This window comes from Ochlerotatus camptorhynchus, unplaced genomic scaffold (assembly GCF_037179485.1).
Source record: "Ochlerotatus camptorhynchus isolate MF236.1 unplaced genomic scaffold, CSIRO-AGI_Acam_v1.1 ptg000165l, whole genome shotgun sequence".
Taxonomy (NCBI): domain Eukaryota; kingdom Metazoa; phylum Arthropoda; class Insecta; order Diptera; family Culicidae; genus Ochlerotatus; species Ochlerotatus camptorhynchus.
In genome coordinates, this window is record NW_027040655.1 from 118792 (window position 1) to 140477 (window position 21686).

Sequence of the window (21686 nt, forward strand, 5' to 3'; positions counted from 1 at the left end):
CCACAGGAACAAAATCCAGGTTGCACAGAATAGAGTGTTGAGGATGATCCTAGATCGTCCATTCGACACAAGAATAGCAGACCTCCATCAAGAGGCAGAAATTCCCAAAGTAGATTCCAAAATTGATGATATGACAACTAAATTTATTCAAAAATGCAATCTTTCTGAACATGCTTTAATAAGCAATTTGTACATAGTAGGTTAAGTGTATATAGTAGAGTAGGTTAGTTTTAAAGCTGTAAATAGTAGTATTAAGTAGTTTCTCTTCAAATTCTAAAAACAAAACAAACCAATCCCACCAAGGTGGTCGACCGTGTACTAAGTCTAGGACTAATTCTGTAAAACAAATTTTGAATTTTGCCCATACCTAAAGATGAAGAAAGCAATTAAATCACTTAGTAAAAATTTATATGGTAATCGTCCAAGTTAAACTAAAATAAAGATCATTTAAACTAACTAAACTAAACTGGTATCAGCTCATTTTCGCTTCGGACGGCGTGGTGAGCAATAGTAGCAGTAGGTCGTGGCAAAGGAGGTGCCAATCGTCATCGCAAATTCTTCGAGATAACCACCATCCGTCGTCTGGCTCGCCGTCGCAGTGTCTGACGTATCTCCGGTCTGATCTACGAGGTGTGCTGAAGGTGTTCGTGGAAAATGAGGTCACCTGCTGTCACCTACACTAAACACGCCAAGCGTAAGTGGCCATGGATGTCCTCTTCAATAAAACGGCCCTTTTCAGGGCCATCAAGCTTACATCAGTAAAGAGTTGGAATAGAATTTATCTATGCTTGTTTGTCCATATTCAGAACCACAAGCCCCCAACGACCACACAAACTTGGAAGCAGGGGTGCAAGTGATTTTGATTGATTCAGGGTGGCCAGCAAACCGGGAATTCCGGGAATACCGGGAAATATCCGGGAATTTGGAAAGTAACCGGGAACACTGGGAAAAACCCGTGAATTCTGCAAGAGAACCGGGAAAATAAATTAACCATATCATAGGAACAAATTTTTACATCAGAATTTCAGAATAAACCATTAAAACAGAGTGATCCTTTGCAAATGAATGTCTTGCTCTATTTGTTGCATAATTTTCTTCAGTATACCGTCTTATTGTTTTTAGAATTTAATCACTCAGCAATATTGCAAATTGATTTTTGTCGTTTCAATTTCAGATGTAAAGTGCATGGTCCTCTTAAGAAAATATTGGAGATGCTGGAGTTAGGAAACAAATATTTGTAAAAATCGAAACTGAATTATTCTTTTCCGGGGTTTTAATTTTTCGTTGTTCAAAATTCTCATGATGAATTCCAGAATTAACTTGGAATTCTGCTCTGAATTATCTTGAAATTGTTCTGAAATAAACCAGAAAACACTCCGCGTAATAATTACCGTTGAATTCTTTTAGGAATTTTCTTCCAACCCCTTCTAAGAATTTATTGGAATCCTTCATATAATTCCCGTTCCCGCCTATCCGGAGACTTTGATTCCTTTAAAAATCTTTTCAAACATTTCTTTTAACTCTATTCAAAACAAAAGAAATCTTTCGAAAATTAATTTATAAACCCCTTGGAGTATTTTAAAGAATTTCTTTCTAATTATCAGCAAATTTTTTGGAATCAATTTTGTTTGGGTTATGTGATGAATCATTCGCACTAGGGTTGAAATTATTGCCAGAACATTTTAAGAACTCTGTGTCTTGTTGAATTCCGATCATAATTCTCTTGGAATTCTTCTTAAAATTCATCTGTCATGTTCCTCACGATCATACAAATCTCATCAGAACCACGTAGGAATTTTCTGCAATGTTTTATTTTTATTTTCACAATTCTTTTTTAAATCTACTAAAATTACCTAACAGTTTAATTTAGAACTTGCATTCTTCTCCAAAGAAATCCTTCCAAATTCATCTAACAATTTCTATGGATTTCATGTAAGAATAATTCTGGAAATCTGCTCTTCTCCTTCGAAAACTGTGTGGGAATCCTTCTCAATATTTGTTTTTAATCAACACTTTGAATTCTTTTAAATTTTACTAAAAATTCCAAGGTTTGTCCGCCAGATTCTACAGATTGCTATGTAATTTGTTATTACCCTTAAAATGCTTCCAAGTCTCAGAGCGTGACAATTATGACTCCACGACTCATAAGTATGATTTTTTTTTTTATAAATCTGTGATCTTGAAAAAAATTCAAAATTTCACATTTTAATTATTGTTTCTCCAAATCTTGCATCACGAAGCATGTTATTAATCACAAATTTTGAAGAAAAGTTCTAGTTTCAGACTCTACACAAATTTCAAAGCTCCAGAATCTTGGGAATCTTCTTAAATCACATTTTTTTTATCCTATCAGTAAATTTTGTTTTTTTTTTTTGTTGCATATTAACAACCGGGAATTTTTAAGATTTGAACCGGGAAAACCGGGAAAAAACCGGGATTTTCAAAATGAAAATTCACTGGCCACCCTGATTGATTCTCGTAATCAACTTTCTTTTTGAAAAAGATTACTACAAATTTGGATCGCCTACAGTTCAAAACCGGAAAGAGTTGAGATAATAGATATTTCAGGCATAACATTTGATAACGGCACAAAAGCATTTGTAAAACAAACCTTCTTAGGCCCTTTACACGCGAACCAAAGCACGCCCACGCAAACCAACAACATCATCGCATAGGGGCAACTATCACCTTTCCGTAAGTGGTATTGGTTTGCGTGGGCGTACTTTAGTTCGCGTGTAAACGGCCTTAGAATGTTTGTTTACAAATGCTTTTGTGCCGTTATCAAATGTTATGCCTGATTTGATCAATTAAAAGAACTTAATGCTCTTCACATTTATTCCGTCCACTAGCGGTCCTACGTCAAGCTTCCGTTTGTGCCCCTAGGCACAGACCCTTCTACTTTTTTTTTTAATTCTTATTTTGACACATATATTTTATCGGTTCTAAAAATAAATCGAAAAATAAACATATGATAGTGAGAGGTGGTGCTACGAGTGTTTTCACAGTTGCGCTTATTTTTATTTTATTGTAGCTGATTTGGAATTCGATCCAGGACTGTTGAGGTGTGATGCTGTCAGTGTCTGCGCTCGGTTCCACTGGGCCACGAATGACTTTGAGATAGAGCTTGTTCAATTAGCATGAAGTAACATCAACTCTTCCAACATGGAATGTAGTGCAACGTTATGCTCGTTTTGCTAGAGTGAAGAAATATAGCACTGATAAACTTATGTTCCGTTTCGGTGGTGTCTTTTGTTCTAATCTGTCTTAATGCTCCTGTGTGCAATAAATCAATGACCAAATTATATGCATTCATGGAACTGGTTCATGAAGTTCCAGTACTAGTGCTTGGGAATCTGAATAAGCCATGTAATTATAATTTTAGCAAAGTAAATATCGCAGTAGATTTTTTTTTTTTTCAATTTCAATACATTCTCGTCTGGAACCCCTTTATCTTATGGGCCAATAACAAGTAAAGATTATAAGTATCATTGATGTAAGCAGTATTTAGTTCGACTAACAATCATGTTCAATGAGTGTGCGATAACATTGTTTAAAATTATTTCAATAATGTATGCAGAACAATCATATAATATGTATTTTATTGGGAGCGATACTCATCCCAAAAACCATGCCAAAACAAATGTTTGCAGTTGGATTCCTTAAAAGGCAAATCTACCTATATGACTATCTAATGATTGGCATGGATCTGTCAACAATCTACAAACTTCAAAAACTGTCGGAAGCTATTCCAATGCGATATAAATGTTTTCCTATAGTGCAAACTTAAATGACTGTCCGATACTTTCTAGATGTCATTTTACACGCAAAATATCAAAAAATGTCAAAAATCGTTAAAAGCAACTCCAATTAAATATACATGGCTGTCATATAAGATTTATCTTTTAGTGAGCAATATTCATCACGAAAACAGGTTTGCAACTTGAGAGAACGCAAGATGACACTAACTACTTGTTTGTGCAACGTCATCTACATGTACAACTACCCTACCCACTATAGCAACTATACAAGCAAATACAAATACACAATAGACCAGTAGTTCGTATGCCTCCGCCATGGCAGGACGGCCAAGCACATCGGTGTGTTTCATTTCATTTATCCGTACTTATCCGTATCAAAATACAACGTAGGGATCCCACCCGTGCGCGATCATTACTAAATCCTTAGATCGATCCGTTTTAAAAACACATAAATTAAATTAAAATATTCGAGATCTCGGCTCGCCAAGATGTCTCTAACGGGCTGCATAGGTTGTTTTCCTCGGGCCCTGAGGGATGCGGATAACTCGGATCTAGCAACACAATGTAGGGCGCATGACCAAAGCACGTGGTCGATATCGTGATAGCCACTACCACAAGCGCACAAATTGATGCCTGCGAGCCCGATTCTAAAGAAATGCGAGTCTAATGAGTAATGATTGGACATGAGCCTTGATACGACACGTATAAAGTCACGGCTCATGTCCAATCTTTTGAACCACGGCTTGTTCGACACCTGTGGGAGAATAGAATGTAACCATCTTCCCAGATCACTCTCATTCCATTTTTGTTGCCAGTTGGTGAGGACGTGCTGACGGGTAATTGAGAAAAATTCCTCAAAGGTGATTTGTCGATCAAAAATATCGCCTTTCATAGCGCCCACCTTAGCTAGCGAGTCCGCTTTCTCATTACCCGGAATTGAGCAATGAGATGGGACCCAAACTAAGGTGATAGTATAGGAGCAGTTAGATAAAGTACTCAATTTAGCTCGGATTTCGGTCAGGAAATACGAGGAGTGCTTCATCGGCCTCATTGATCGAATAGCCTCCAACGAGCTAAGGCTATCAGTAAAAATAAAATAGTGATCAGATGGTAGTGAGGCAATTTGCTCTACTGCGTAAAATATGGCTGCTAGTTCCGCAACGTATACGGAACAGGGTTTTTGCAGTTGATATGAGGCGCTATGAAATTCGTTGAATACTCCAAATCCAGTGGAAGCGTTTATAGTTGACCCATCTGTGAAAAAACTCTTATTGTTACTAACATGGTGGTACTTGTTTGCAAAAATTAAGGGAACAACCATCGACCGATGGTGATCTGGTATACCACGGATTTCTTGCAACATGGTCAGATCAAAATTTACAGAGGAACTATAAAAGTCTTGGAGGCAAACACGAGAGGAATTGAATGAAGAAGGGCCAATCTCCAGCGTCATGTACTCGTAATAGAGACTCATGAATCTTGTTTGATGATTTCTGTCGAGCAGCTTCTCAAACTCTTAACACTATGCCAACTAACTTTGGCGAGAAAAAACCCTCACGTGGGGAAAAACTCTAAAACTCAAATACTAGTGTCGTACAACGAGACCGATGCGACTTGACCGGCTCAGCGTGCGAGACGGAATGTATGTCATGTACTAAGTATACAGCAAAAAAAAATGTAATATCGATCAACGTAATTGAAGCTGATGTATGAAATAATGATGTAATAGCAAAAAGCAGATACAATATTACATCAATGGATGTAATTTTGTTCGCAAAATTGATGTACATCGTACAATGTGATATTACACAACCGGTGGATTGACCTGGTTGCAGCAGTTTCGATGTAACGTTTAACAACTTTTTTTGCTGTGTTTGTGAAATTACGATAGAAATCATTCCATATCGCAGTTCAATCATCACATAGAATGAATAAATCTTCTGACATTGCTATGTTATAAGATGGATCCAATAAACCGTACATGTCGATTAGTTTCAAGATATGCTTCTAGCACAGACAAACAGACATAACTCACGCAAGTTGTTCACCGAACAAGCATTTAACGGTCAGTTTAAAAGTTTCTTAGTTGGTAGTACCGACACCTGTGGCACGCGTAGACAATTCCCTTGCTTTTGACGTTTATACACTACCGCCATCTGTTCAGCGTACTGCCCACCACAGTTGGCAGGATGTTTTACAGTGAGAAATAATAAATGTGTTATGTCTGTGCTTCTAGTTTAAGCCCCGAATTGTTATGCGAGCAAATTGTCTGATGCCGTTTTAGTTTGAAGCAAACCCTCACCCGGGTTGCAACCTTAGAGCTGTCAAACTGATAGTTTGAACGCCAGTTATCAACCTAGGTTCACCACCAAGCAACCTTAAGGTGATTCCTCGTAGGGTCCACAAATGGCCGCCACGTAGGCTATACATGCACTTGCATTCGAATTTTCAATTACACAAATCTCGGAAATCAGTGCTCCATTTCCTTTGATATTGCTACTTCATGTATGCTGCAATGCAGCAAACGTGGAGTAACAATTTAAATGTTGCACGTGTCGTAGAAGCTGATATGTGTGCACTTAAAGTTTCGAAGTGATTACGAGAATAAGGATGTCACAGCGAGTCACCTTAAGAATGACTAGGTTCGAACCCGAATTTTTTTTCGAGGTTCATCAGTTTCACGCATACATTCAATGGTGAAATTATTATGGTGAAATGTCAAAAAGGTAAACAGCAACGAATCAGCCAGTCTGAAAATATTGAAAAATATTTCAGCGAAACAGATAGAGAATCGATTGGACTTGTAGTTGGCCAGTTGGACCGAGAAAAATAGTTAGAGGCTTATGGTCTGAAGATTTCCGGAAAACCCCCCCAACAAACAATTCACATTCACAAATAAGCATACACATTGAATAAATGCTGTATTACAGTGTACAATGCTGAATAAAACAAGATGTCGAATTATGTGCTGAAAAAAGCTTATTGAGATCGATATATGCGCCTTTATTCCACCGTTTGCTCTGATATGATTAATTTACTTATTAAAAGCTTTATAAACGTTGACTGTCTTCCTGATTCAGAACCAGAGGTTTGATCTAATAACAAACTGAATAAGTGTAATTTGCACATACATTGTCGTTCTTATTCGACTGTTTTCAATTGATTTAATAAAATGCTTTATTAGACGTCTTATAAATGTTTCCTAGCTCCATTATTAGATTTCATTGCATTGTTTTACAATATTGCTGTATAAAGGTGAATTCAGCCAGCAAAATAGCTCTTATACCACTATGCGTCCATGTTTTAATTGCATGCTTTGTAAATGCTTTATAAACGGCGTATTATATTCATTATTCCACAACACTGTTCAACAAACAATTCAGAGTCACAAATAAGCATATAGATTGAATAAATGCTTTATAACAGTGTACAATGCTGAATAAAACGGGTTGTCAAATTATGTGCTCAGAAAACCTCATTGAGATCGATGATGCGCCTTTATTTTGCTGATTTCTCTGATTTGATTAATATGCTTATTAAAATCTATACAAACGATGACTGTCTTCCTGATTCAACACCAGAAGTTTGATATAATAACATACAGAATAATCGTAATTTGCACAAACATTGACGCTTTAATCCGACTGTTTCAATTGATTTAATAACATGCTTTATTCTACGTCTAATAATTGTTTTCTAGCTTCATTACTAGATTCCATTGTATTGCTTAACAATATTGCTGAATAAAGGTGAATACAGTCAGCATAATAGCTCTTATTCCAGTAGGCGTCCATGTTTTAATTGCATGCTTTATAAATGCTTTACAAACGGCGTATTCATTCATTATTCCACAACAGTGATTCAGGCTAGAAACAAAACGAAATTGGTAGCATAGTGGTTACCGTTTCCGCTTTCCAAGTAGAAGGTCGTGAGTTCAATCCCAGCGTCAACCCTTTTTTTTATTTATGTTCTACTCCTAATTAATTTAAATCGTATCACTCACGACAACCAATTCATAGATCTATAGAAAAGAATAGCATCGTTTCCATCGAAATTAGAGAGATGGAGGTCTAATGCTAAACAACTATGAATGAATTAATCATTCTCACATCTCCTTGAGTTAGCTAGAGTTACGGCTGGAAGTGCTGATAGGTTTTCAGATTCATGCTTTTATTACTTATTTGGCTGCTCATATGATGTATTCTAGGATAGCTCAGATGGCAAGGCAAGCGGTTGGTGATCGGAAGGGGTATGTCATGGTTCGAATCCCATTTAACGACATGTGTGTGTATGTATGTATGTATGTAATAAATTCGACAGAAATAAATGGACACATCAAGCACTAACGAAAACAACCAGGCTCGTGCATTAATTATCCCGTAGTTGAATAATCTTTTAATAAATGTAGAATGATGTAATAATTAAACATTATTTCACATGCGAATTAAGCCGTCTATATACACCTTTATACCATCGCTGTTAGAGGAAGTACAGATGGTCTAATAAACGCTGAATAATCAAAAATTTTATCGAATAAGCTCTGTTACAACTTTTTTGTAAGTCGAATAAAAGCTTCTCGACATACCTTATTCAACACCAAATATTTTGATGTTGTGGTTGAATAAATTCTCCAGATTTGTGTGAACAAAGTCTGAACAGAAGTTATTATTAAAAATAGTACAAGTATTATTAAGCATGAAGTGGAATAAAATCGTCAAGAAGTCGTTTCTTCAGTAGGCAATTGTTTGTTGGGCCGTTCTTGAAAGACAGCCTAGAGATTAATGCTTTTTTTTGTAATTTGTATAGAATATTGAGCATAGATGAAATATGCAATCCTCATACGGATTCTGTTACTGGGTGGTCGGAAAAAGAATCCCCAAATATCCAGAATCACCAGGAAAACTGTCCATTACTGAAAGTCGTCCTAGAAATACACGATTTTTTTTTATTAATTGCATAGAATCTTGATCAAAATGCAACGGCATCTCCTATAACCATAAAAACGAACCAATTATGTTTGACTATGTGCTCTTTGGACGTTGCATTGCCCGTGTAGAACAAATAAAGGATCTCGGTGTTACTCTGGACTGCGGGCTCACCTTCAAAATCCATTATAACGACATCATTTCCCGAGCCAATCGCCAACTGGGTTTTAGTTTCAAAATTGCCGATGAGTTCCGGGACCCGTTATGCCTCAGATCACTTTACTACTCACTTGTGCGGTCTATATTAGAATCAAGTGCAGTTGTATGGTGCCCTTTCCAAGCCACTTGGATCGCTAGAATCGAATCTGTTCAACGAAAGTTTGTGAGATATGCTCATCGTTTTTTGAACTGGCGTGACTCATCGAACCTGCCACCGTACGAGGAGCGTTGCCGTCTTCTGGGCATCGAACCGCTAGTGGTGCGACGGACGGTCGCTCAAGCTATGTTTGCTGGAAAGCTTCTCACGGGTGACATCGACTGTCCATCGTTGCTGGCCCAGCTAAATATGTATGCTCCTGAGAGACCTCTTCGTCAACGCGAATTTCTGTTTTTGGAGCCACGAGGCAGAAATTATACGCAGAATGAGCCAATTCGTGCAATCAGCCGACAATTTAACTACTTTTATTGCGAATTTGACTTTAACGTATCAGCAAATATGTTTCGTCACCGGTTACTTGACCGTTTTCGTTTCGTTGACCATAACTATTTAGATTAAGTTTTATTCATTAAGACATTAATTGTCAGTTGATTTATTATGTAAACAAATAAACAAATAAACAATCATAGCTATAACATGCAATCCTCAGACCGATTCTGTTACTGGGTGGCCAGAAAATGGTTCTATGAATATCCCGAATCACCGCAAGTCTTACCAATTTTTAAATGTGGTACGAGACAAACCCGGTTTTGTTAAACTCCATACAATTTTGAGCAAAGATGACATATGCAATTTCAATAGTGATTATGCTACTTACTGTCCATATTCCTCAATCAAATGTAATTATGCTGTTGGATAACGTCTCCTTCATGGTCATAAATTAGTTCGTAATTTGCGTGCGTTCAAATAAATTTTGGAAAATATAAAATGGCAGCGGTCACAATCAGCAGTGAACAAGGGAATTCCCAGTGCATATTTAAGCTGAAAACAGCTGTAGAGTATAGAGCCTGAATTTATCTGCCAAGGCTCTTTACTGTAGAGCAATCGCTTGGCAGCTAGCAGTCATTGCCTTTTTGACTTTTCTATTTCAAGTCACACATACACATGTACACAACATTTCAGTTCACCCAGTTCACCGTGAGAGTGATATTTTGAAGAAACTAACCCAGAGTCGAACCTGGTTCATCAAACTAAAACGGAATGAGTCATATTTTTTCCACAATTAAGGCCCACGCACATTAGATCCCGATGCGATGCGACAAAGTGACAGCTAAATCTATTGTCTAACTGTCAAATGTACGTCAACGCAACGCAAACGGATCTAATGTGGGTGACCCTTTATAAGAAAGTTTTTTTTTATTCCATGAACATACCATTAAGGTCCACCCACATTCGATCAGGATCTGACGCGTTGCGGCAAAGTGACACCTCAATCTATAGAGCTTTTTGACGTTTAATTGGTGCACACTAATGCACCATTTATCTTGAAAGAGTGCTCGCAAACAAATAGCCTTGACGCGTTTTGATTGAATGGCAGTTCCACTGCTTCTATTTAACCGAAGATTAACAAAACAAAAAATACCACAGCCCCCCTTGGCCTCCTCCAGTAAAATTGTCTAACTAATATGAGCGGTGTATGAAGACTCACCAACGATCAAGGGTTCGATTCACCGCATATTCCAAAAATAAATATTAAGACCAATATTTCATAAAGAAGGCGAATGTTTAATCAACATCTAATACCGCAATAACTTACAAACCTACGCTCAATGCCCAGAATTAATAGAAATTTAAAAAGTCAATAATTCCACTAATTAAAAAAAAATCAAAATATTTCCACTAGGACATGAGCGATGAAGCCTTCATGCTACTGTGTTTACCTATCTTATAACGAATAATATATGTAATATTATAATTAATTATTATAATACTATCCAATAACACTAGTCTAAGTTAACGTTCATTCTACTATTAGAAGGAATATACTACCCATAACCACATATCAGTCCCATCTTTGCTTGATTTCCTATCCATATGGGACTGATATGCGATTATGGGCAGTATACAGGTACAACGTTTATTCGTCATGAGTCAAGGTAACACAGTAGGACAGTAGTGCAAAAATATGCTCAATTTATTTATCAAACAAAAAATTACAAACGATGTGAACTTGATTTCGCTCTTAACTGAACGGTGAACGAGCACCACACGGTACTATTGCACAGTAACATTCGATAAATAAAAATAATTTTACAAAACGCCAGTACAACCAGTTTTCATCATTTATTTATCCACCTCGCATGTCCTGCACTCCTCCAAAACTTTAATAACATCCTCCAATCTTTCCCGATTCATCTCAAACCGTAGCGTTTTCATCTTTTGCTCCTTGCCACGACAATTCAACGCCATGGTTGCAATCTGTTCCCGCGTCGAGGCCAGGCTACTATTTCCCATGATCCACTTCACATCCCAATCGAACGATTCCATGAGCAGACTGTCTTTGGAATTGACTTCGTTGATTAAGAATTGGCTGATTTCTGCTTTTCGTAGTTCGACTGCTGCTACCAGGGCACTTTGCATCGGTAAGCCGAGATTGGAAAAGTGTGACTTCAGCTCCGGCTCGTTGATCTCATTCAAGCAATACTGACGGAATAGATTTTCCAGCAATCTTAAGGTAACGGTCAGATCTTCTGCGGCACTGGAGATGCTCAAGGCGGATGCCAGTTTCGATCTGGTGATATCCGTTTTTGGCACTTCCAGCAGATGGTCGATGATGAGGTGAACAATCTGGAACGGAATTTGCAGCTTGAGATGGTTTGTATAGTCTGGGTGGTTGTTTTTATCGCATGATAGTGAATAATTCAACATTGGGGAGTGTCGAAGTTAGCATAATATTTTTCATTGAGGCAACACGTGCTTATGTTGAAGTTAAGTGCATTGATTTGATGTTTACGTAATATTTACCAAAATAGATTTTTTGAATAAAATATGTAAATGCTGCTACGCCATTGGCCCATGTGTACATGAAACTCAATTGCACATGGGACAATTATGCGTCCACCGGTAGCACGGTTCTATGAGTTATGTGAATTTAAATGCAATTTGATTTAAAATACGGTAAGTGACCCCATAGTTGTGCCTACTTTGGACTCCGGAGGACGCTCCGGTCGAATAAAATTCGCCGCCGCACGAAGTTGACTGTCTACAAGACGCTGATATGACCGGTGGTCCTTTACGGCCACGAGACCTGGACTATGCTCGTGGAGGACCAACGCGCCCTTGGTGTTTTCGAACGGAAGGTGTTGCGTACCATCTACGGTGGAGTGCAGATGTATGACGGAACGTGGAGGAGGCGAATGAACCACGAATTGCACCAGCTGCTGGGAGAACCATCCATCGTCCACATTGCAAAAATTGGGCGACTACGGTCGGCTGGGCACGTCGTAAGAATGCCGCACGACGACCCAGTGAAAATGGTTCTAGAAAGCGACCCAACAGGAACAAGAAGAAGAGGCGCGCAGCGGGCAAGGTGGATCGACCAAGTAGAAGGTGACCTGCGGACCCTTCGCAGACTACGAGGCTGGCGAACTGTGGCCATGGATCGAGTAGAGTGGAGACGACTTCTTCGGACAGCAGAGGACAACAAGGCCTTAACCTGATTGGTAAGGTAAGTAAGACCCCATAGTTGGGGAAATAATTTGTTTTATTTATTTAGATAAACTGAAATAAACATTCCTCGTAAGTAGCACATCAGCAATTCAATTTTTACTATTCTTCTCTATTTTTCGGGAAGAATATTTATTTTGCAGTTGATCATGTTGATCAGATTATCTTCCCAATTTATTTGAAATAGGAATAATGAAGGCTTCGGCACTTCTTTATCTATTACAGTCAGGGGATAAATTAAGTCTTTGAGTGTTTGTTTTCAAAGCGATGCTGTGGAATATGATGCACCTTCATGCAAAAAATCAACTATCAAGGACTTCATTGCATCCCCCTGACAATAAAAGATGAAGACATTCCGAAGCCGTCATTTGTCCTACCTCCTCCATGTTAATAATTAATTTAGACTTATTTACCTGAACGATATCTTCCTCCCTGGCAACGTTAATTAGTAAATCGTGCATTATTCTGTTCAGGACTTCGGGATTTAGCCAGAAATTTAAACTTAGTTGTTTACATGCAGTAAATCGAAAACACAAATTAATTTTGTTGTTGATTTTATTTCATTATTTATATTCTGTTATCAACGACTGACAGCTTCGCTTAAACACGCTATTTCAAAACTACCCAAATTTGAGTAGGATCTACTCAAATACACTGAACGAAAACATCCGCAATACTTCAAATGGTTATACACGCAGAAAAAACACTGAGGCGTAAATTAACAAAATATTTCGTTGTTAATATTTAATACGACATTTCTTTTTGTTTCAGTTCACTAAAAAGATTCAAATGAATGCAGAAGTTCATTTAAATCAAATCAATAAAATTGTTTAAAACTGCTTTCATTGTTTTAACTAAATATTTTTAAGTGCACGTTTCAAACTGTCAGCCTGTATTCTCATCGATGCTATTTATAGTTAAAAAGTTCCTCCTTATGGAAAAGCTGCCTTCAAACTTTGGTCTTCAAAAGTAAGTTTTAGTTTTAAAAATAATATCGATTAATAAAGTTTCTCGACAAGCAATCTATAGAATATATTAACTTGCATTTGAACTTTCAGCGCTGACGTGCGATAGGGCGAAACTAGGCTACACTGTTGATCATCGACGGATTCGTTCTTTGGCACTGCATATGCAGAACCTCCCTCGGTACCCCCTGTGCCTCACCGAACGTCGAGGAACAGAATTAAGCCAACTTCAACCTACGTCTGGTTCCGGAGATTCAACAGAACCATCCATTGTTGAAGCAGCATCGTCACCATCAGCAGCTTAGTGACTACCGAGGTAGCAGCAGAATTGCTTCAAAATTACCATCAACAATAACAAATCGACATCCGGTGCACATCAAGGCACACAAGGACAACACGTTCTACAACTTATTCACGCAGCAAATGGTGCAACGCAATAGGCCAATTGATAAATAAATAAATAAACAAATAAATAAATAAACAGTGGCTAAGTAAATAACTTGTTTGAAACCAGATTTGAAAAAATATTGGTTCATGTTTCAAAAAAGACTACTTAACCTAAACTGGGATTTAAATAAATTTGATTCTGAAACAATAAAAATTACGTTTCAAGACAACTAACAACGTTAATCACTTTGAATAATGCTTCATGTTGATCCAAGCAAGACAACATTGTTTTGAATCAATAAAACCGATGTTTCATTCAATAAACATTGAAGCACAGACAAACAGACATAACATCGAACAAGCATTTAACGGACAATTCAAAAGTATCGTAGTTGGTAGTACCGCCACCTGTGGCGCGCATAGTCAATTGCCTTGCGTTTGACGTTTACACACTACCGCCATCTGTTCAGCGTAGTGCCCACCACAGTTTACTCAACAGATGGTGGTTATGTTTTAGCGACGATGTTCTACAGTGAGAAATATTCAATGTGTTATGTCTGTTTGTCTGTGATTGAAGTATTATTTTAACTAAATGTTTTGTTGAATTACTCCATCAATTTTATTGATCCATATTCTATTCAAAATTTTGTTAAAAATGAAACGAATTCTGTTTGGTTGAACTATGTTTTTTTCTGCGTGTACCACAGACAGACATACAAATTAGTACACTGAGGAAATTCTTCATATTTCGTTTATGTGCCACACACATAGATTTTTGCAATTTGATTACACATATGAAATTTATGTGTGGGACACATAAAAAGCTTCCATTCTGCCTGCAATAAATTTTATGTGTGGTCACACATGGCCATTATGGATAGTGTCAGATGAATTTCATTTGTAGGTTTATATGTATTATTGTTTATATTATTTTGAAATATGCAGGCTGGTATTCTATTTTATACAAATAAAACTAAAAATCCAATGTACCATGATATATTTATTCTCGGTCACTATATACGGAATAGAAACGTTTCAAAGTGCTGTAAACGCTAGTGAAATGGGCGTAAAAAAAAAGCGTTCGATGGCAACTGAAAATAGAATTGAATTCAAGATTAGCAACTCTAACCATAACAATCATCCCAAAACTTACAAGTTGTCCAAGCCACCGTGCTCAACCAACGAAAGCGCTGGGATGTAGAACATATCCACAGACCGGTAAACCAGGATATCCATTCACTTCCAGCCCCATCTAGCTTTCTGCTGGCTTGGTCTTGCTCGTATAGTGCGATGAAAAAGAAATCGCATATTCAGCATGTAATCCCACAAGCTGTTGATCAATTGGCATCAAAACTGGAACAAAATATTCAATTACTCATATTTTTCCAGGGAAATTTAATCATATTTACCAACAAATTATGATAACAGCTTCAGATAAACAATATTTTCTAGTAGTAGTATTTCTAAAAAGAGCTTATGATCACCATTTTGAAGTTTGCTTTCCGTGGCCCAGCAGCCGGTGTATTTTTTTGCATGTGTGTCCACACATATTTTTTGCTATTTGCCACCACACATGATGTTCATTTGAAACACACATACTTGGTATATGTATTGCATATGAAGTTTATGTTTTGTTTATAAAATGTATGTGTGGAGTGTTTTTTAAAAAGTATGTGTGTAATCACATAAATAAAATCTTTGCCGTTTTATCAGTGTACCATTGTGGTTGTACCAACAATCAATACGAAACTAACAACTAAACTTCGCAAGGAAGAGATTTTTTGACAATTTTACAACTTTTTTTTCTAAAAAATCGGCTTTTAAAATTACAAGCTGAAAGTGAAAGAAACACTTTTAAATCAAAAAAAATTATTTTACATTTGAAAAATATCATAGTTGAAACTACGAAACTTAGGAAAGTTTTAGTTTGATCATGCATTATTCTTAAACCAACAATTTTTGTTTTTTGTGTGTAGTCTTAAGAGTTACCTCTATGGTTGTACCATAGAGGTAACTCTTAGATTAGGAGGTCCCAAAATAACGTGCTCAACTTTTTGGCTCAGCTCTGGTACTATCTTCGGTCCCAAGCTAATCGATAGGAAAATCCACTAACCCCTCATTTTATCTGTCAAACTTTCATAGCGTATCAAAACAAACATTGCGTAGTACTAGAATTTCGACTAGAATGGGGTACGTTAATCGTTTGCTTGGGACCAATAGGCTAGTCAACTAGTGACCCAATTTAAAATCGTTAGTTTCGTATTGATTGTTGGTACAGCTGCGACCGCTGCGACACACTGAGGTACACTGAGAAAATTTTTGGCGCAAAATAAGTGTGTAGAGTGACCACCCCTTGGGATCATCGTATTTTTTTTTATTCCAGAGGTTGTTGACTAAATGCGATTTACTCAAATTTGGGCTGAACCCCGCAATTGAGGGTAAAGTACTTAATTTTGGGTAGTTTTTCATCTCCGTGTAGGTAGATAGTTCCGTTAGAGTACGGCAGTATGAAAATTGAATGGAAGATGAAAAAGCAGCGAAGGGCCATAGACGAGTGCACGGATGGATTTGAGTTCACTCACTCGACAAAAAGTGACACAACAGCGGGGCCCTGTTTACTAAAAATGAACACATGAATAATACTCACGTAACATTTGAAACGGGTCTATCAACTTATGTACACAAAACTTGTTAAGCCTTTTTCGCACGAACCGAATACGCTCACGCAAACTAACAACACCATAGGGCAGAGGATATTCTCCCCTTCCCGATAGTGCTCTTGCTTTGCGTGGGCGTACTTCGATTCTCGTGAAAATGACCTAGCAAATTATATACAAAAGTTGTTAGGCCCTTTTCAAATGTTACACGAGCATTATTCATGTGTCCATTTTTAGTAAACAGGGCCCCGCGACAGTGCAAGTCAAACGCACACTCTTTGCCTAACCCGTACGATGTACGCGGAGATTTGTATTGAAGTATGTTTTCAAATCTACAGGCAAAAAGTGTGCACTTGACTTTGCTCAAATACTGTCTGCGGCTGTTGAATAGTTCTAGCGACATTTCATCACTACCTAAAGCCCCCGTTGCCGGAAGCATTTCCAGTGATGGTGTATTACAATGCAATTCTACATAAACATTTCAAATGGTCCTATCTGCATTGATCGATTATCTTCATCGGCTTTCTCTAGTCTAGTCTAGTCTAGTCTAGTCTACACATACACAGCCAGTACTTGAAAGAATCCTGGAAAATGATAGAAATACATCTATCATTTTTCTTGTCATTATTAATGCCTGCTGCACATCAAGGATGTGAAACAAACAATAAAGCGGCCAGGCCTACTGTGTAGCGTTTAGTTAATTTTTGTGGAAGTGAATGTTTACCATGTCTACTTAATAAGTATAGACAGTGGTTAACATTTAATCCACAGGTAATCAAATAACGGGGACAGACCGTACCAACCGCTCCGTATGCAGGATTTGAAAATAGGCTATATAAATCGTTGGGAGTGACAGAGCTAAGAAAGTTAATGTACACTCCTTGGTTGTCCGATCTCCTAGGATGGAACACAGGTATTTACCCCTTGTGTTCGAGCGTACAGTCCTCCCTCCGTAAAAGCGTGGACGGCACCGCCCACCCACTGCCATCCCTCAATCAAACCAGGTGACCTCAGTCGAAGGACAACAGAGAGCGGTGTGCGGACGTAACCTATACGTAATCTATTCGCTGTCTACAATGAGAAGAAACAATGCATGAACTTACAACACGCCCCGCATACACGTAGTACCGATATAAAATGTATATTGGTACTGCGTGTACACTTCCATCATCAAAGCAATTCCTGCTTTGTAGATGGCACGTATTTAGTAGGATGTCTCCTAAAAAATAGGATTTCTAAAATCCATAGGATGAAAGTTAAGTCTCATCCGAATCAAATGATTCCAAATGCTACGGATTCATAGAAATTAAGTTTAAATAGATAAAAGTAAAAAAAGGAACAATCTCACCAAATCAGTCCAAGTGAATCCTTTGCAAGCAGCTCTGTCACGTTTGGTGTAGTAGTTCCGATCATATTATCTTCATCGGCTTTCTCTTTCGTCAATAACTCAGCTGCAAAACCTTTCCCTGTTGTATTTGACGTTTTGGATGCTCGAAATCTGTTTGCATAGCAGTACACTCCCGGAAATAAATATAAAGACACATAAAAAAGCATGGCGCCTACCAAATATAAGAATCAGAGGAATTCTAAACCATGTATTTTTGGAAGCCACATTATCATGCTACAATATCACCCATAGAAATAACCAATTGCATCATGTACGCAGGGGAAATAAATGGAAATGTGATTTTCTCCTTCGGAAATAAATATAAGGACGCCATACAAAAATGTATGGGAAATTGGTCATTTTCGAAACATTACTAAGCATGTCAATAATTCTTGTAGCACCAAAATAACCAAAGAGTTAGTTAAAGTAATAATTAAACTTAATTTCTGAAACGTTTTAAGCAGATCCAATCGCTAGAAGTTATCGAAAATTACAAAAAATCATTGGTTGATCAGCGATGATTAATTAGGTGATACATACATTTAGGCGTTTTCCGAGTTAGAATGTGTCTTGAGATGTTCAAACAAATTAATTGGAAGATGACCTGTGTTTATTTAGTTACACTAAAACTGATATCTAGTAAAAGTGAGGGGGTGACGGACCTACGCGCCAACATTTGTTACTGGGATGGGGATTGTTTGAATTATGAGTAATGTAAAATTTTAAAACTCAAAAATTAGCTGAAATTCAAATCATTCAAACTATGCTAAAATTGAACATATGGGCCCTTATTATGGGTGTCACTTCACGGTGAAAACGAAGTGAAGTGACCAGTTGTCACTCACGGTGAAGTGATTGCCGTGTAAATCAAATGGGAATCACTTCACCGTGAGTGACAAGTTGTCACTTCACCGTGAAGTGACATCGGTAATAAGGGTCATGTATTTGCAGTTCTGGTTCTGTGGCAAAGATTTCAGCTCTATTAATCTCGTATAAGAGAATAAAATTACAGTATTACCGGAGATGAACCGCCTGCGGCTGAAAATCTACTAATTAAAGGAAATCAATCAATCAAAAATTACAGCATATCAAAGTTGTCCATTTTGCATGAAAATCAAGCTAAATCTTGAAAATCGCCTTAACTTATTATATTATAGACATTACCTTATTATATTATAGACATTGGAATTTTCTTTCAAAACAGCACTACGTTCACGCCACTTTCAATTTTCTAATGTTTCTTCACTTTATTCCATTTATTTTGATTCTTGTGTTGTTGTTCTTTAATTGATGGATTCTATTACATTTGTTTGTTGCTTGGCTGAGCTGTAGCGTCTATTGCAGTTGTTAAGATTTTGCTTTCCTGTTTAACATTGTTCAAACTGCTTCCTCAATTATATCGATTCCTACATCCGATCTCCTTCGCCTTCCACAGTCCACCAAATGCACAGAAACGAAACTCTCGCGCAAAAGCTGCCCGGTGTTGTTTCCTCCGTTCAGAAATATTTGCTTCGTTTGCTCGCGACTATACAACCGTATGTTTGCGTGTGTGTGTGTATCTTTTGATTTATTTTCTTTACTATTTCTCGTGTTAATTTCACGTTACTTTTAAAAAAATTGACATTTCGACAATTACATCTTTCCGCGGGTGCAGTTTGGTAGGTTTTTTTTTAGTCTGTTTTGTTTGATTCGGCTTTCTGATTTGATCCCGAGACGACGGAGGTATGGCGTTTCTTTCGCAAATAGTTGATTTAAAAAGTGTATAATGTTCCGTTTTTCCAAATATTCGATTCTGACGTTTCGTCGCCGCGCGGTGAGGTGTCGGCGACATTCCTAGTCTGTTCTGGCAGTCTTTTAGTGTTGCAAAAATTTCGTGGGATCCTTGTTCTGCGTGAATAAAATATATCCTCTAGAAAAATGTACGCGTCCTCTTTCTAATTATCGCCTGCTGGTACAACCACAAGACGGGGTGTAAAAACTGCACCATTATTGTGGGGCGTGCTTTTAAAATTGTATCTCTAAAAAAAAGCGATCGATTACCAGTGGTGGATGGTCAACTCCGCGTCGGGCTTACGGTTGGAAATGTTTGTTCATGAGTGTGGATGTATGTGAAAGATTCTGTTTTTTTATGCCTCGTCTGTTTTGCTACTATTGATAAACTTTTAAAAACTACAGTTATGTTTTTTTCGTGATTTTTTTTTCTTCATTGTTTTATGACATGTACTATGAAATTTTGGATTAAATATGGACTTGTTCTTGAATTCGATACGGCTAGAATTATGAAAGTTTCTCGTTCTCTACCAGCAAAAATTGTGTTTCCTCCTTATGCTTCAATCTTCTTCCTTTCTTTGAAATAGAATTTACAACAAAGATAAAAGAAAAGAACTTACGCTTATGTTTACATTTTTTCTTCGAAAATTGTTTAGCTTCATAGGATAATTTATCAATTATCAATTAAACTAAGTAATCCTTTTACATTTATAAAGTTGCGCCCTAGTAGTAGTAGTAGTAGTAATAGTAGCGAGAGATTGAGGAAACCAGCCAGAAGATGGAGCAAGTTTGCTTCAAACTTGCCCACTACGCCCCCAAGTTCCGTAACATTAGAGATCGTCTAGCTTGTGTCCCCCTCTCCCACCCCGTGCTTATGCTGCTACTTTTTTTTTTATTTGTATCAATAATATCCCAAGGTTTGTGTATTTGTTTTGTTCTCCCTAGAGGAAATGAAATTTTTGCATGGTTTTTGTTTTCTTCAATCATATCTTTTATTTACTCTCGTTTCTATCTTGTAAAATTGGACAATGCATTCGTTATGGACAATCATCAGCGATTAATTACTCATAACTTAGCGCTTGCAGCTTGAATTATCTTCTCTTTTTATTTTTCACTAAACTTAAAGAAAGAAAAAAACATGTGGTGCCTCTGCCTTACAACGTATCCGAACAGTGAATCCGTCCCATTTGTTTCGATGCATCTCTCTACACACACGACATGTGATTTGCTTAATGCTTTCTTTTTTTTTAATTCTCGAACCCTTCTAATATATGTGTATTCTGAAAGTATTTATGGAGTTTCTTCTTTTTTAGCGTTTTCATAAAATTAATTATAATATAACTTTAAATTTTTAAAAAATATGTAAAAATGGTTTCTTCTTGATTTTGCTTCTCTCGCGGCGCTGCTGCGTGGTGTGTTGCGTTCTGAATGCTCCATCTGTTTTCCGGATTCTATTATGGTTTCTTCGGTTGGTTATGAAATTTGTTCAATGCATTGTGGTGTGTGTTTTGTTCCTCTCAGAAGAAAAGTATTCCTGGTTTTATTTGCTTTTTTTTTCTCCTCCCGCTTTGCTTGCTCATCGGTATTTATATTTACGATTATAATTAATTAATTAATAATAATAATCAATAGATTTATTCAGCCGTTACTTCTGCTGCTGGCGGAGGTTGCTGAAGCTGAGCTGCCTTTTCTGGAATTTTATCCTGAAAAAAACGAGGAACAAAAAAATAAAGACATTGTTAGTGATTTCAGTCTTTGGCAATGTCTAATTTGTGATTGATGATCAAAATGAATTCGTCTTCTTCTTCGTCTTCGCATTTCAAGCTTATTGTATATCGCATATTAGCTTATTGCGTGCTCTCAACTTAGTGTTCTAGATGCACTTCCACAGTTATTAATTGAGAGCTTTCGATGCCTGTACCATTTTTGCATTGATATGATTGTGTGGCAAAAG

The 21686-nt window shown here is 37.3% G+C and overlaps 2 protein-coding genes across 6 annotated transcripts in view; both read right to left on the reverse strand.

Annotated features, from left to right (window-relative positions):
- Positions 1-11170: 11170 nt before the first annotated feature.
- Positions 11171-13106, reverse strand: LOC135701476 (uncharacterized). Its single transcript, XM_065222282.1, has 2 exons — positions 12980-13106; positions 11171-11687 (listed from the first exon to the last, which is right to left on the reverse strand). Exons 1-2 carry the CDS (start codon positions 13025-13027, stop codon positions 11184-11186), a joined length of 552 nt encoding a protein of 183 aa, XP_065078354.1. The 5' UTR covers positions 13028-13106; the 3' UTR covers positions 11171-11183.
- A 7698-nt stretch (positions 13107-20804) lies between these two features.
- The window catches only part of LOC135701495 (fibrous sheath CABYR-binding protein-like), a 292932-nt gene continuing 292050 nt past the window's right edge, over positions 20805-21686 (reverse strand). For all 5 annotated transcript variants that reach the window (XM_065222303.1, XM_065222304.1, XM_065222301.1 and 2 more), the window contains one exon: positions 20805-21435. In XM_065222303.1, the coding sequence (XP_065078375.1) occupies positions 21367-21435 (69 nt within the window). In that variant the 3' untranslated portion in view covers positions 20805-21366. The remainder of the gene's footprint in view (positions 21436-21686) is intronic.

What these genes read in the sequence shown, in the direction of transcription:
- LOC135701476 (XM_065222282.1), bottom strand. Translation starts at nt 13,027, where the DNA reads ATGCACGATTTACTAATTAACGTTGCCAGGGAGGAAGATATCGTTCAG. An exon ending in GGGAGGAAGATATCGTTCAG is followed by an intron (nt 11,688 to 12,979) that starts GTAAATAAGTCT and finishes ATTCCGTTCCAG; the next exon opens with ATTGTTCACCTCATCATCGA.